Source organism: Pleurodeles waltl, chromosome 3_1, assembly GCF_031143425.1.
Source record: "Pleurodeles waltl isolate 20211129_DDA chromosome 3_1, aPleWal1.hap1.20221129, whole genome shotgun sequence".
NCBI classification, from domain to species: Eukaryota; Metazoa; Chordata; class Amphibia; order Caudata; family Salamandridae; genus Pleurodeles; species Pleurodeles waltl.
Window position 1 is genome coordinate 23,352,526 of NC_090440.1, and position 17,064 is coordinate 23,369,589.

Consider the following 17,064-nt stretch of genomic DNA (forward strand, 5'->3'; position numbering starts at 1 on the left):
TACAGTGCCACTCACAAGGTATAAGTCTCACAACCTTAGACCACAGTGCCATAGTGCCACTCACACTGCCTATTCTCATACACCCCACCAGTGGCTGTTCCCACATACACTGCACCAGTGCCTGCTCCTAAACACTGCGCCAGTGCCCGTTCCTCAACACTGCGCCAGTGCCCGTTCCTCAACACTGCGCCAGTGCCCGTTCCTCAACACTGCGCCAGTGCCCGTTCCTCAACACTGCACTAGTGCATCTGGTCACAAAATGCGCCAGTTCCTGTTCCCATGCACTGCACCGGTGCTTGTTCTTATGCACTGCACCAGTTCATGTTCCCATACACTGAACCAGTGCCTGCTCCCATACAATGCACCAGTGCCAGGTCCCCTGCAGTGCACCAGGTCCTGTTCCCATGCATTGCACCAATGCTTGCTCCCATACACTGCACCAGCGCCTGTTCTCACTGCACCAGCGCCGTTCCCTTACAATGCACCAGTGCCTGTTCTCATACACTGCAGCAGTGCTTGTTGCCATAAACTGCAGCAGCGCCTGCCCCCGTGCCCTCCACCAGCGCCTGCACCAGCGCCTGCCCCCGTGCCCTGCACCAGCGCCTGCCCCCCGTGCCCTGCACCAGCGCCCCCCGTGCCCTGCACCAGCGCCTGTGCCCTGCACCAGCGCCTGCCCCCGTGCCCTGCACCAGCGGTCCTCACCTGCTCTGCCCACTCCGCGCGCACACTGCTTGGTTCCTCTGCTAGAAGCAGCAGTGAGTGGCAAACTGCACCCCAGGAGAGTAAAAGGAGTGACGTGGCATCTGGTGCCCCAGACCCCACCATCCCACCCCCTCCTTCCAACTCCCCCCCCCCCCACGAGAAACTTTGGCAGAAACGCTAAATGAGGCGGAAGATGAAATATTATCCAAAATAATCCTAGCCGGGGCCAGATCCGGGCAGAACAAAGACAACTGGGGGCCGTAGACATGCCCCCCAACCACCAGAGTGTGGGGCGCCGGGAGGGGAGGTGGGGTGAAAGGGGGGAAGGATTATACCTGGAAGAAGGCCGGAGATGTTTGTTCTGCCACAGAGGGGGCTCCAGGCGGGTGACATGGCAACCTGGGGCCCCTAGACTTCCCCACTGCACCCCGATGTCCATCATGACCCCCGCCAGTATCTAATCTCTACTGCGATGCCAGAAGACCCGTCTGTGCCATCCTCAGTGCCCACACTGGCACCCTACCACCTACCCTGTGAACCCCACATATGTCCCAACTCACTGACCACCCTTCAGGGCCTACACTGGCACCCTGCCAAGTGAACCCCACAATGTCCCCACTCACCGACCACCCCTCAGTGCCCACACAGGCACCCTGCCAAGTGAACCCCACAATGGCCCACTCACCGACCACCCCTCAGTGCCCACACTGGCACCCTGCCAAGTGAACCCCACAATGTCCCCACTCACCGACCACCCCCTCAGTGCCAACACTGGCACCCTACCACCTACCCTGTGAACCCCACATATGTCCCAACTCACTGACCACTCTTCAGGGCCTACACTGGCACCCTGCCAAGTGAACCACACAAGGGCCCACTCACCGACCACCCCTCAGTGCCCACACTGGCACCCTACCACCTGCCCTGCGAACCCCACAAAAGTCCAAGCGTGTCCGTGGGGCGGCAGTGCCAAGGTACTAAAGAGTCACAAGAGACAGGACAAGGCACACTGCTAAGTACTAAACCAACACAGTGACAAAGTCAGTAGTTTTGACTTTTCACACAGTGCAAATGTCTCACCGACCTTCACTAACACACAGACTATCACAGGCACAGCACAGGTAGCAGCAATGCAAGCTTCACTAACACACAGGTAGCAGCAATGCAAGCTTCACTAACACACAAGCTGTCACACACATCACAGGTAGCAGCAGTGCACGCTTCACTAACACAAAGGCTATCACATGCATAGGACAGGTAGCAGCAGTGCCAGCTTCACTAACACAGGCTATCACAGGCACAGCACAGGTAGCAGCGGTGCAAGCTTCACTAACTCACAAGCTATCACAGGCACAGCACAGGTAGCAGCAGTGCAAGCTTCACTAACACACAGGTAGCAGCAGTGCAAGCTTCACTAACACACAGGTAGCAGCAGTGCAAGCTTCACTAGCACAAAGGCTATCACAGGTAGCAGCAGTGCAAGCTTCACTAACACACAAGCTGTCACACACATCACAGGTAGCAGCAGTGCCAGCTTCACTAACACACAAGCTGTCACACACATCACAGGTAGCAGCAGTGCACGCTTCACTAACACAAAGGCTATCACATGCATAGGACAGGTAGCAGCAGTGCCAGCTTCACTAACACAGGCTATCACAGGCACAGCACAGGTAGCAGCGTTGCAAGCTTCACTAACACAAAGGCTATCACAGGCACAGCACAAGTAGCAGCAGTGCAATCTTCACTAACACCCAGGTAGCAGCAGTGCAAGCTTCACTAACACAAAGGCTATCACAGGCACAGCACAGGTAGCAGCAGTGCAAGCTTCACTAACACACAGGTAGGAGTGGTACAAGTTTCACTTGCAGGCTATGACAGGCACAGCACAGGTAGCAGCGGTGCAAGCTTCACCAACACAAAGGCTATCACAGGCACAGCACAGGTAGCAGCAGTGCAAGCTTCACTAACACACAGGTAGGAGTGGTACAAGTTTCACTTGCAGGCTATGACAGGCACAGCACAGGTAGCAGCAGTGCAAGCTTCACTAACACAGGATATCACAGGCACAGCACAGGTAGCAGCAGTGCAAGCTTCACTAAACAGGTAGGAGTGGTACAAGTTTCACTTGCAGGCTATGACAGGCACAGCACAGGTAGCAGCGGTGCAAGCTTCACCAACACAAAGGCTATCACAGGCACAGCACAGGTAGCAGCAGTGCAAGCTTCACTAACACACAGGTAGGAGTGGTACAAGTTTCACTTACAGGCTATCACAGGCACAGCACAGGTAGGATCAGCAGTGCAAGCTTCACCAACACAAAGGCTATCACAGGCACAGCACAGGTAGCAGCAGTGCAAGCTTCACCAACACAAAGGATATCACAGGCACAGCACAGGTAGCAGCAGTGCCAGCTTCACTAACACAAAGGCTATCACAGGCACAGCACAGGTAGCAGCAGTGCAAGCTTCACTAACACACAGGTAGCAGCAGTGCAAGCTTCACTAACACAAAGGCTATCACAGGCACAGCACAGGTAGCAGCAGTGCCAGCTTCACTAACACAAAGGATATCACAGGCATAGGACAGGTAGTAGCAGTGCAAGCTTCACTAACACAGGTAGCAGCAGTGGAAGCTTCACTTACAGGCTATCACAGGCACAGCACAGGTAGGATCAGCAGTGCAAGCTTCACTAACACAGGCTATCACAGGCACAGCGCAAGTAGCAGCGGTGCAAGCTTCACTAACACACAGGATATCACAGGCACAGCACAGGTAGCAGCAGTGCAAGCTTCACTAACACACAGGATATCACAGGCATAGGACAGGTAGCAGCAGTGCAAGCTTCACTAACACACGGGTAGCAGCAGTGCAAGCTTCACTAACACAAAGGCTATCACAGGCACAGCAGAGGTAGCAGCAGTGCAATCTTCACTAACACCCAGGCAGCAGTGCAGGCTTCACTAACACACGTAGGAGCAGTTAAAGATTCACTAACACAGGTAGCAGCAGTGCAAGTATCACTTACAGGCTATCACAGGCATAGCACAGGTATCAGCAGTGCACGCTTCACTTACAGGCTATCACAGGCACAACACAGGTAGGATCAGCAGTGCAAGCTTCACTAACACACAGGCTATCACAGGCACAGCACAGGTGCGAGCAGTGCAAGCTTCACTAACACAGGCTATCACAGGCACAGCACAGATAGCAGCAGTGCAAGCTTCACTAACTCACAAGCTGTCACAGGCACAGCACAGGTAGGATCAGCAGTGCAAGCTTCACTAACACAGGCTATCACAGGCACAGCAGAGGTAGCAGCAGTGCAAGCTTCACTAACACAGGCTATCACAGGCACAGCACAGATAGCAGCAGTGCAAGCTTCACTAACTCACAAGCTGTCACAGGCATAGCACAGGTATCGGCAGTGCACACTTCACTTACAAGCTATCACAGGCACAGCACAGGTAGGATCAGCAGTGCAAGCTTCACTAACACACAGGCTATCACAGGCACAGGTGGGAGGAGTGCAAGCTTCACTTAAAGGCCCTGATAGGCACAGGACAAGTAGCAGCAGTGCCAGCTTCACTAACATGCAGGATATCACAGGCACAGCACAGGTAGGATCGGAAGTGCAAGCTTGACTAACACAGGGTATCACAGGCACAGCAGTGCAATCTTCACTAACACCCAGGCAGCAGTGCAGGCTTCACTAACACACGTAAGAGCAGTTAAAGATTCACTAACACAGGTAGCAGCAGTGCAAGCATCACTTACAGGCTATCACAGGCATAGCACAGGTATCAGCAGTGCACACTTCGCTTACAGGCTATCACAGGCACAACACAGGTAGGATCAGCAGTGCAAGCTTCACTAACACACAGACTATCACAGGCACAGCACAGGCAGCAGCAATGCAAGCTTCACTAACACACAGGTAGCAGCAGTGCAAGCTTCACTAACATACATAGGAGCAGTTAAAGATTCACTAACACAGGTAGCAGCAGTGCAAGTGTCACTTACAGGCTATCACAGGCTATCACAGGCATAGCACAGGTATCGGCAGTGCACGCTTCGCTTACAGGCTATCACAGGCACAACACAGGTAGGATCAGCAGTGCAAGCTTCACTAACACACAGGCTATCACAGGCACAGCACAGGTGTGAGCAGTGCAAGCTTCACTAACACACAGGCTGTCACAGACACAGCGCAAGTAGCAGCAGTGCAAGCTTCACTAACACAGGCTATCACAGGCACAGCACAGGTATGAGCAGTGCAAGCTTCATTAACACACAGGCTGTCACAGACAGCACAGGTGGGAGCAGTGCAAGCATCACTAACATACAGGTAGCAGCACAGGTAACAGCAGTGCAAGCTAACACGGTCTTTCGCAGCAGTGCTAACACAGGCTATCACTCGCACAGCACAGGTAGCAGCAGTGTAAGCTTCACTTAAAGGCCATCATAGGCCCAGGACAGGCAGCAGCAGTGCCAGCTTTACTAACACGCAGGATATCACACACACAGCACAGATAGCAGCAGTGCAAGCTTCATTAACAAACAGGCTATCACAGTTACTGCATCACCCGTGACACATCCACTGCATTTACAGCATCCCCTGTGACACATCCACTGCAATACAGTTATTGAATCACCCATGGCACGTCCACTGCATTTGCTGCCTCACCGGTGGTACATCAACTGCAGTTCAGTTACTGCATCACTCATGGTACGCCCACTGCAGTTACTGCACCACCCGTGGCACGTCCACTGTAGTACAGTTACTACATCACCCGTGGTACGTCCACTGCATTCACTGCATGACCTGTGCATGTCCACTGCAGTGCAATTACTGCATCACCCCCTCCACATCCACTGCATTTACTGCATGACATGTGCACGTCCACTGCAGTTCAGTTACTGCATCACCTGTGGCACACCCATGCTAGTATATTACGTAGATCGTTGGCGTACATGTGTTAAAAAGATTGCCCACACCCCAAACACAAAACCTACGCTTATTTACTAATTCATCTTGGCTAAAGGTTCGACAAGGACATCTAGAACTAATTGCCTCAAAGAGGAGGAGCAGTTCACCACCGCCACCTTGTGGCCATCAGGAAAAACATCTTCATTGTTAACAGATGGAAGGGCCCTAGGAAAATGTTTTAGCAGGAAAAACATAGGGATCCTTGTCTGGGATGGTGGATCTGCTGTACTCACAAGTGGACGAGGGCGGACACTCTAGTGAGTGTGAAAGGAAGGCTTGGGGGACAGTGTAGGGCGCTCCCGCCATCAGTGCCATCTAAAGGACCTGTGGGCTCCCAGACAAGACTCCTGTTCCTAATTTTACTGCCCATTTTCTGCTAATTTAAGCCTTCATGATGCCAAACAAACTTTCAGAAACAGGCTTGGCACAAAAACAGTTGAAATCTCATTTCAGGGCCCCCCCGAAGCCCTTAAGATGCCACTGGGCAAAGAGAGAGACTCGGAGGCAGAGGTAGGCAGACCGGAGAGGGGTTCAGAGATGAGAACAGACAGAACTGAACTAGATGGACGGAAAGTTTACTTTCCTAGGGGGGTTCTTGGAAGTTTGGGGCCCTGGATGGTTGGGGCCCTAGGCAATAGCCCACATTCCCCGTGTCTTAAAAGGCCCCTCTCGTACAATGGGACTTTACCGTCAAGGTGGCCACTTGGATGTTGTTCTGTCCAGGTTCTTCCACCGTGGGCAGTCTATGGCGGTCAGCACCAGCTTCTGTCCATCTCAGTTTCCATCTGTAACAACAGACAACATCAGTTTATTAGCAGACTTTCTACAACAACGTATCTGGCATTACAAAATCAAAACATTAAAAACACTCATGCAACAGTAACAATATCACCAGATTCCTACATCAGGAAAGAAACTCCAAACTGGGGCTCAGGGGTTTCAGGACATTGCATGATATTTTTCTGTGGCCTGAACTGACTGCAGAAGGGGCGATCACACCCTGGCTCTCGTCTCTTAACATTATGGGCAATGTCAGATCTATCGGGAATGAGGACCGGGGCCACAGCATGAGGCTGTGGCATGGGGCCCTCAGAACCAGAGCAGACACCGTGGGTGTCATAAATTATGTGACTCGAGTGACGTGTCCTCCTTGTAGAGGTCAAGATTCATTGTATTGTATTATATTATATTATAGCGCAGCACTCATAGCGCCTACTACCTCTATGTGGGGGCAATGAAGCGCTTACCTATGCTCAGCAACCTATGCCATGTAGCGTGTGTGGCTGGAAGGGTGTTGTCTTTGTACATTTAGCCTACATTGGAAGTGTTCCCACGTCATGCGTGATGACTGCTTGAGTGTGGTTATCATGTTATGGGACGCAGCGCTTAGCAGGGCGATGGATGACGAGGTGTGAGGGAGATGCACAGTGTAAGAGTTTCACTAGACTGGCAGTTTTGAGCATCTCTGCAGGCTCCTTTATGGTGTTTCTTATTAGCATAGTCTACGTAGCCGGCTGCTGCACAGAGGTGCTCAACCCTATATTTTGTTTAAATCTCTGGTCCTGAGTAGGCATAGTTGGGGAGAGATAGTGGAGAGATCTCCTGGGATGGTCTTTGTCATTCAGGATTTCTAAAGCGCAACAAATCACCTGTGAGGGTCTCAAGGCGCTGAAGTTGCTAGCTGCTTGGAGGTGCTCTGTTCCTTTGAACGGCCAGATCTTGAGTCCTTTTCTGAATTCCCGAGCAATGAAACATTCCTGAGGTGCAGGGGAAGGTCATTCCAGGCTTTGGCCGCGAGGTGAGAGAAGGAGAGTCCTCCACTGTTGGATCGGTGTATTCGTGGGGTGCCTGCGAGGAAGAAGGAGGCGGATTGCAGGTGTCTGATCGGTTGATGGAAGATCATTCGTTTGTTGATGAATGCTGGACCTTCATTATGCAGGGCCTTGTAGGCGTGGATCTGTATCTTGAACTGAAATCTCTTCTGGGTACGGAGCCAGTGTAATTTCTTGAGGTGTGGTGTGATGTGGGTCCATCAGTGAAGGTCTATAGTCTCTTCAGGAGGCGTGCGGCGATTCCTATGTAAAGAGTGTTACCGTAGTCCATCCAGCTGGTAACGAGGGCTTGAGTGACGGTGCTTCTAGTATTAAAGTGACACCATCCCATATCGGAGTGTTGCTGTGAGATGTAAAGAAGCAGTCAGTGTGTAGTTAGTTGAGACCAGCAGTGGTGGACTAGATTTGAGCCCTCACATTCGTCAGCAGCATGTGGCCGATCTCTTCAGTTACTCCATGCTTGTTCAAATTGATGGCTGGTTCACTACTGACTGATGCACACAACCTGTAGCATATGCTCCTTATGGGATGGTTGAGCCAGTTAGCTGTCAACCGCTGAGTGTTATGGTATTAGTATGGGCCAAAAGGGTTATATATCAATTGCCAATACTATATACTAACCATACGTCAGACCTTCACAACTTACTTGGATACAGAGGATCGCTGGTTGGACAGTTCTATTTCTGTGGGTTGGAAACAGTCGCCTGAACTTGAAGGTAGGATTATCTGTCCCTGGTCTAACCCATGGTTGTGGGATGATCTAGTTATCTTGGCAATAATTATGTTTTCAACAGTCTTCTGAAGTGTATCTGTTCCTAGATTCTTCAAATCTTGGCTGGTGATGAGTCGCAGAGCTCAGCAGCTTGTGGTGAGAAAGCGGTTCCCTCCTAGGGATTTCTTATGCTAAGGTGGTATGATGACTTGGGGTTCACTCCTGGAGCACAGCATCCTGTTTTGTAGGTGTTGCTTGAACTTAAGTTGCAGGTATAGTGGTCCTTTTCCTCAGGAGGCTCCGTGGACATTCCAGAGCGCCCTGAACAGTGTCCTTCTAGCTACAGGTAGCCTGTGAAGCGACTGCAGGACTGGAGTCATGAGTTCTCTTGGGTGAGAGCAGAGAACGAGTCTTGCTGGAGAATTTTTGGAGATGCATTTTACGTACGATGAATCTGGGTGCACCAAGTTGCAGGCTGTTGGCACTGTCAAGCTTGGAGATAACGATACTGAGGATAGCTTGTGGTTTTTGTTGTTACCAACACTGGGGAGCAGTGTTTCCATGGTGCAGAAGGCACTCTGGGATGCACCTGATGTGTGGTACCAAGCAGAGGTCCGGGTAAATGGCTAACCCTAGGTTTCCGACTTCCCTTGATTCTGTTGGAGGGGCCTACAGTTTATTGGGCCACTTAACTGTGGGCAGGAATGTTTGCCACTGTCCACACGTGGCGATTTCAGAGTAAATGTTGTTGAGCTTTTGCTCATCATCCATGTATTTAATGGCGCAAAGGCCACTGCCAAGTTTTGAGTTGTAGGCGTCTTCTGGGCGCCCATTAAAGGGTCTAGGTAGATTTTGAACAACAGAGGGCGTTATGATGAACCCCTGAAGGACACCGCAGTGTTGGGTGTGAGATGCTGATGTAACAGGTGATGGGTAAACTACTCTTTGCCTCTCTCCGAGGTAAGAACCTATTCATTTGAGAGCATTTGTACATATCCTGAGATGGAGTTTTTGTAATAACAGGTTGTGATGAACAGTGTCCAAGGCAGCTGAGAAATCCATAGGCAATAGTGCAGCCACTCCGTTCTTGTCAACTGAATTTTAGGTCACCCCAAATGCATAGGACGGCTGACTCTTGGCCTCTGCCTAGTCTGAAACCGGAGCGTTGGTCTGACATTATGTCTTTGGTCAATTTGAAAGCTGAGGAAAATACTGCTCTTTCAAAATTTTTTTGTTACATTACATCAGAAAGTTGGCACTTATTGGCATGTCTACAGCAGATGGCACCTATGTCTGCCACAACATTGGTGGAGTCAACAGCTAATCCCATACACCATCCAAAACCTGTAGCCACGGGCAAGTATCTCATTTTTTTTTTTTCAATCCAAGATGGTGGCGTTGTCATTGAAAATTAATTTCCTCTTCTCTTTCCAAGATGTCATCAACACTTTAGATAGGAACTTTTAGGTTAAAACCATCTGCACTGGTATAAAAGGCTTGCTGAGGTTTCTCTGAATCTTGTCCAAGTTCCTCACCAACCTTCTTTCATGTGCACCTCCAGTGTGTTTTTCATTCCTTTTGGTAACATACCTCAAGGACTTCTTAGAAAATCTTGAGTTCTGCTTTCTCCAGTCTACAGAAACATCTGGGTTCTCCAGCATTCCAACAGTCTACTCATTCCTTGTTCTTGGGCCACTATTGTGGAGATTATCAATCTCACCCTGTGGATCACACTCTCAAACCAGCCTACGGTGGTGAGTATACACTGAGTCATTGCACCATGATATTGAAAGTTGGCAATACTTATGACTGACTGACTATTATGAACCTAAATACCTAAACGGTGGCTCTGCCCGAGAGGTTTTCAAGTATTCCAGTACCCATCATCCCAATTCCCCCTCGGCCAGTACTTTGTGCCTGGATTTTTCCAAATGTTTTTTTTTTTAATATTGGTATACTCTTGGAATGCAAGGAGCTTAGCTCCTGGGATCGATGGAATATTTGTGCCAGACCTTGACAGCAGTGTAAAGTTGTATACAGCACAGGGCCCCTATGGGCGTGGGGAACCCCAAAATTTTTACACCTCAAAGCTTTACCTTACCATAATGCCCACTGGTTGATGAATGGGAAACCATTTTAAACCTCACTTTTATGAGGCAATGTGTCCCCTTGGTAAGGTACCTCCTAACCCATCAAAAGTACAGTCAATTAAGTAATGGCCCACTCAATAACTGAGGGCCTGAGTTACATCTTGTCAGACGAGTTACGCGGTTACAACAGTGACTGATATCCCGTCCGCCGATATATAAATTCTATTATACCCTATGGGATTTATATTTACGTGGACAGGATATCCGTCACCGTTGTGATGGAGTAACTCGTCTGCCAACATCTAAATCAGGCCTTGAGTTCTAAATGTAAAATATTGGTTACAAAAATTCAAGAGACGTGGTACAGAATTGGCAAATGCAGAGAGCCAGTGCCACGAAGGCTCTCAGGAGGGAGAATATTCATGATTCTGCAGCACTCTGTAATGTCTGAAGTTCCAAGTGGGCAGAAAACTCAAAGGAGAAACAGAGAACATCCCTAGCAGCGGAGGCAGTCTCTCTGGCTCACCCCCCAAATCAAGGGTTTATATCAACTATTTCAGCATGCTAAACTCCCTAAAACTGCGAAATCATCGCAGTGTGATCAAAAACGTTCCATTCTCGGCACATCAGAGCAGAGTTTTATGAAAGGTCATTTGCTGTGGCACCTGTGCACTATCCCACTAGGTGAATATGGACTCCGCCCCCTCTGTGCTAATGGCATCTGGAGATGGCCGAACAAACTATGCACATGAGCTACAGCAAACTCCTGAATGAAGAGGGTATAGTGAGCTAGAGGTAGGTTCTTGAAGAAAGACACAGTATTGTGATCGTGCCAGGAAGAGGTCATTGAGAACAGAAAGAACAACGGCAAAGAAAATAAACACGACTCTACTTGACTGTGTGCTGCAGAAATAACAAACAGTGAAATGTGCGAGCGAAATATCCATTTTGAAAAACATGGCCACCAGGCCCAAATTAAGGCCTAGATCATAAGAACTAGGAAAACACACTTCTATGTCGCATAGCACTTTTGTTTGAAAGGCAATAGCACAATATCAGTGTGTACATGTGAAATCAAGAGTAAAACTGCATTCTGCACATTAATGATGAACAAAAATCTTTACCACCCCCAGGCAGCAAACTGCATGCAGTACCCAGGTGCTGCAGACGTCGTGTGGCACCCAGGCGCTGCAGACCGCATGCTCCCCCTCCCCCCCCCCCCCCCCCCCTCTGTGTGGCACCCAGGCGCTGCAGATCCACCTCCACATGGCACCCAGATGCTGCAGACACCGCCTGCTCCACCGGGCACCCAGGCGCTGCAGAAACACCACCCCTGCGTGGCACCCAGGCGCTGCAGAGCCCCGACCCGCAGAGCACCCAGGCGCTGCAGAGCCCCGACCCGCGGAGCACCCAGGCGCTGCAGAAACACCACCCCTGCGTGGCACCCAGGCGCTGCAGAGCCCCGACCCGCAGAGCACCCAGGCGCTGCAGAGCCCCGACCCGCGGAGCACCCAGGCGCTGCAGAGCCCCGACCCGCGGAGCACCCAGGCGCTGCAGAGCCCCGACCCGCAGAGCACCCAGGCGCTGCAGAGCCCCGACCCGCGGAGCACCCAGGCGCTGCAGAGCCCCGACCCGCGGAGCACCCAGGCGCTGCAGAGCCCCGACCCGCGGAGCACCCAGGCGCTGCAGAGCCCCGACCCGCGGAGCACCCAGGCGCTGCAGAGCCCCGACCCGCAGAGCACCCAGGCGCTGCAGAGCCCCGACCCGCAGAGCACCCAGGCGCTGCAGAGCCCCGACCCGCAGAGCACCCAGGCGCTGCAGAGCCCCGACCCGCAGAGCACCCAGGCGCTGCAGAGCCCCGACCCGCAGAGCACCCAGGCGCTGCAGAGCCCCGACCCGCAGAGCACCCAGGCGCTGCAGAGCCCCGACCCGCAGAGCACCCAGGCGCTGCAGAGCCCCGACCCGCAGAGCACCCAGGCGCTGCAGAGCCCCGACCCGCGGAGCACCCAGGCGCTGCAGAGCCCCGACCCGCGGAGCACCCAGGCGCTGCAGAGCCCGGACCCGCAGAGCACCCAGGCGCTGCAGAGCCCCGACCCGCGGAGCACCCAGGCGCTGCAGAAACACCACCCCTGCGTGGCACCCAGGCGCTGCAGAGCCCCGACCCGCAGAGCACCCAGGCGCTGCAGAGCCCCGACCCGCAGAGCACCCAGGCGCTGCAGAGCCCGGACCCGCAGAGCACCCAGGCGCTGCAGAGCCCCGACCCGCGGAGCACCCAGGCGCTGCAGAAACACCACCCCTGCGTGGCACCCAGGCGCTGCAGAGCCCCGACCCGCGGAGCACCCAGGCGCTGCAGAGCCCCGACCCGCGGAGCACCCAGGCGCTGCAGAGCCCCGACCCGCGGAGCACCCAGGCGCTGCAGAGCCCCGACCCGCGGAGCACCCAGGCGCTGCAGAGCCCCGACCCGCGGAGCACCCAGGCGCTGCAGAGCCCCGACCCGCGGAGCACCCGAGCCCCAACCCGGGGAGCACCCAGGCGCTGCAGAGCCCCAACCCGCGGAGCACCCGAGCCCCAACCCGGGGAGCACCCAGGCGCTGCAGAGCCCCAACCCGCGGAGCACCCGAGCCCCAACCCGGGGAGCACCCAGGCGCTGCAGAGCCCGGACCCGCAGAGCACCCAGGCGCTGCAGAGCCCCGACCCGCAGAGCACCCAGGCGCTGCAGAGCCCCGACCCGCAGAGCACCCAGGCGCTGCAGAGCCCCGACCCGCAGAGCACCCAGGCGCTGCAGAGCCCCGACCCGCAGAGCACCCAGGCGCTGCAGAGCCCCGACCCGCAGAGCACCCAGGCGCTGCAGAGCCCCGACCCGCGGAGCACCCAGGCGCTGCAGAGCCCCGACCCGCGGAGCACCCAGGCGCTGCAGAGCCCCGACCCGCAGAGCACCCAGGCGCTGCAGAGCCCCGACCCGCGGAGCACCCAGGCGCTGCAGAGCCCCGACCCGCAGAGCACCCAGGCGCTGCAGAGCACCCAGGCGCTGCAGAGCCCCGACCCGCAGAGCACCCAGGCGCTGCAGAGCCCCGACCCGCAGAGCACCCAGGCGCTGCAGAGCACCCAGGCGCTGCAGAGCCCCGACCCGCAGAGCACCCAGGCGCTGCAGAGCCCCGACCCGCGGAGCACCCGAGCCCCAACCCGCAGAGCACCCAGGCGCTGCAGAGCCCCAACCCGCGGAGCACCCAGGCGCTGCAGAGCCCCAACCCGCGGAGCACCCAGGCGCTGCAGAGCCCCAACCCGCGGAGCACCCAGGCGCTGCAGAGCCCCAACCCGCGGAGCACCCAGGCGCTGCAGAGCCCCAACCCGCGGAGCACCCAGGCGCTGCAGAGCCCCAACCCGCGGAGCACCCAGGCGCTGCAGAGCTCCAACCCGCGGAGCACCCAGGCGCTGCAGAGCCCCAACCCGCGGAGCACCCAGGCGCTGCAGAGCCCCAACCCGCGGAGCACCCAGGCGCTGCAGAGCCCCAACCCGCGGAGCACCTAGGTACTGCACACCTCCAACCCGCAGAGTACCCAGGCGCGGCAGAGCCCCAACCCGCGGAGCACCCAGGTACTGCACACCTCCAACCCGCAGAGTACCCAGGCGCTGCAGAGCCCCAACCCGCGGAGCACCCAGGTACTGCACACCTCCAACCCACAGAGCACCCAGGCACTGCAGAGTACCAACCTACGGAGCACCCAGGCACTGCAGAGTACCAACCTACGGAGCACCCAGGCGCTGCAGAGTACCAACCTACGGAGCACCCAGGCGCTGCAGAGCACCAACTCACAGGCGCTGCAGAGCCCCAACCCGCGGAGCACCCAGGTACTGCACACCTCCAACCCACAGAGCACCCAGGCACTGCAGAGTACCAACCTACGGAGCACCCAGGCACTGCAGAGTACCAACCTACGGAGCACCCAGGCACTGCAGAGTACCAAACAACGGAGCACCCAGGCGCTGCAGAGCACCAACCCACAGGCGCTGCAGAGCCCCAACCCACAGAGCAGCCAGGCGCTGCAGAGCCCCAACCCGCAGAGCACCCAGGCGCTGCAGAGCCCCAACCCACAGAGCACCCAGGCGCTGCAGAGCCCCAACCCACAGAGCACCCAGGCGCTGCAGACCTCCAACCCACAGAGCACCCAGGCGCTGCAGACCTCCAACCCACAGAGCACCCAGGCGCTGCAGACCTCCAACCCACAGAGCACCCAGGCGCTGCAGACCTCCAACCCACAGAGCACCCAGGCGCTGCAGACCTCCAACCCACAGAGCACCCAGGCGCTGCAGACCTCCAACCCACAGAGCACCCAGGCGCTGCAGACCTTCAACCCGCAGAGCACCCAGGCGCTGCAGACCTCCAACCCGCAGAGCACCCAGGCGCTGTAGAGCACCAACCCGCAGAGCACCCAGGTGCTGCAGACCTTCCCCCTCCCCACAGGGCACCCAGGCGCTGTAGACCTTCAAACCCTCTCCCCACACTGCAGTGCACCCACAGGGCACCCAGGTGCCGCAGAACCCCCCCCACCAACCACCTGCGGGGCACCCAGAAGCAGCAGGAGTGATGTGATGTTGGAGGATATTACACCAGAGCGGGGCATGGTTCGAGTTGAGGAAGGGGTTCCTGATGGGCACTGGAAGTGATCCCAGCGAGAGAGACAGAGGGCACAAGGGTGCTCCGGACAGAGACTCAGGGGGTGGAAAACTCTAGACAGAGAGGTTGGGAGGGTCCAGACATTGAAGCCGGGAAGGCACAGCCACTGGGACAGAGACACTGTGGTGGGGGCTCGGGCAGAGACAGGGGTGGGGTGGGGCTGTCAGTTCCAGAGTCTGGGAATTCAGGTTTCCTGTACAGGATGTGCCAGGGGAAGCAGGTCTCTCAGCAGCAAAGTGAGCACCCCACAAGCTCAGGCATGAGGAGCGCCGGGCCAGGAATCTGTGCCCAAACTTGTGCAAGAGTGGTCTCTTCCACATCCTGGGGCTGTGTGAAATATTGTGAATAACTCCCATTCTACATTCACTGGTAGACTACTGTGCCAAGGTGCACAGTAACTTCTATTGTTGTAAAAGGTAACAATCTACAGGTGTGTCCAAGAACAGGAGCACAGGCAGGCGAGCAGGAATCCACCTCTGCACAGGAACTGACATCACTGGTATCCTGCCCACCCGGAGCTCCTCACCCCACCCAGGGCCTACTTAATGGCAGCTGCAATGTGGATGCCCAGCGGGAATGCCACTGGCACACCAAAGGCAAGCCCATCTGCGCCCGTCCGTGCCTGGAATACGTCCAGTGGCAGGAGCCCCGGTCCTCACTCTACCCACTGCTACCCCGCTGCGCTCCTCCGTTCGCTCAACACTGGGCCCGCTCAGTGCAATGCTGCCACGCCTCACCACACAACATGGAAGTGTTCACATGTGCCTCCTACGAGTTATCATGCACTCTCCCATACTGACATCTCCCATGACAACACCACACTTGTTCATACTCACATAAACCAGTCGCCTGATCACGCAGACCAAACACCACCCAAACACGCCACATTCTTGTGCATGCTCCGTAACACCTCACACCTGACATGCAACCTACTGCACAAGCACACTCCAGACCTGCTCCTCCTCATGGAAACATGACTGAAACCAATCTCTGTAACAGAGATTGCAACAGCCATCCCCACTTGCTACAAGATCACCAGGCAAGACTGTCAGTAGAAGCCCAGAGGTGGAGTCACCATTATATTAAAAAATACTATCAGCTGCACCACCTACTCGGACACCTGCACCAGCGGCATGGAACACCTCACGTTCAAGACACACATCACAGCCAACTTCTTCCTGGGTGGAATCCGTGTATACAGACCACCAGGACCCCACACCAAGTTCACCAGTGACATCACTGACTTCTTCACGCCCCTCATCATTTATCCCACCACCTTCTTACTCCTCGGATACCTTAACTTTCACCTAGATCCGCCCCAAACTCTACTGCCCTTCTGGAAAACCTTGCAAATTTGGGTCTCACCAAGCACGTTACCAAACCCACCCACACCACCAGACACCTATTGTACTCGATTTTCTCCTCAATCAGCAACATCACCGTTCACAAGCCAGCAACTTGACCTGGACAGAGCACACCTTCGGCGATGTCTGCGTACTCACCACGCACCACCACCAGAACCGTCCCTCTCCCCGTAGCTGGAAAAGCAACACAGAAGAGAAGTTGGCTTCCATCCTCTCTGGGCACAGGCCCAAAAATCCTTTCAACTTTTTGATAGCCATCAAGAACCTCAACAGCTAGATCACAGTATGCACAGGTTCATGGGGAGGTCGGGCAAGAGTGTGAAAGGGGACGGGGAAATTATAAAAAAAATAAAAAGCGTGATCGCACTTTGTAAAAACCAGCGAGATCGCGCTGTGCAGGACATGAAAAGATTAAGTAGTCGGTGTTTCTAACGGGCTTCCCTCAGTACCGACCTGTGCCCACTGCAGCAATAACACAACCTGCTCCGCTACCCTCAGTATCGACCTGTGCCCGATGCAGCAATAACACAACCTGCACTGCTTCCTTCAGTACTGACCTGTGCCCCGATGCAGCAATAACACAACCTGCGCTGCTTCCTTCAGTACCGACCTGTGCCCCGATGCAGCAAAAACACAACCTGCGCTGCTTCCTTCAGTACCGACCGGTGCCCCAATGCAGCAATAACACAACCTGCGCTG

General features: G+C 54.9%; 2 protein-coding genes across 5 annotated transcripts in view; one reads left to right on the plus strand and one right to left on the minus strand.

Moving 5' to 3' along the window:
• LOC138283269 (proline-rich protein 36-like) overlaps nt 1-14,736 on the plus strand; it is a 26,391-nt gene extending 11,655 nt beyond the window's left edge. The window contains exons 3-5 of the mRNA XM_069221289.1: nt 11,460-12,459; nt 12,638-13,516; nt 13,879-14,736. Of these exons, the coding sequence (XP_069077390.1) occupies nt 11,460-12,459; nt 12,638-13,516; nt 13,879-14,736 (2,737 nt within the window). The remainder of the gene's footprint in view (nt 1-11,459; nt 12,460-12,637; nt 13,517-13,878) is intronic.
• The window catches only part of LARGE2 (LARGE xylosyl- and glucuronyltransferase 2), a 207,194-nt gene that overhangs the window by 124,534 nt on the left and 65,596 nt on the right, over nt 1-17,064 (minus strand). For all 4 annotated transcript variants that reach the window (XM_069221741.1, XM_069221740.1, XM_069221743.1 and 1 more), the window contains one exon: nt 6,381-6,477. The gene's annotated coding sequence lies outside the window, so the exon portion shown is untranslated. The remainder of the gene's footprint in view (nt 1-6,380; nt 6,478-17,064) is intronic.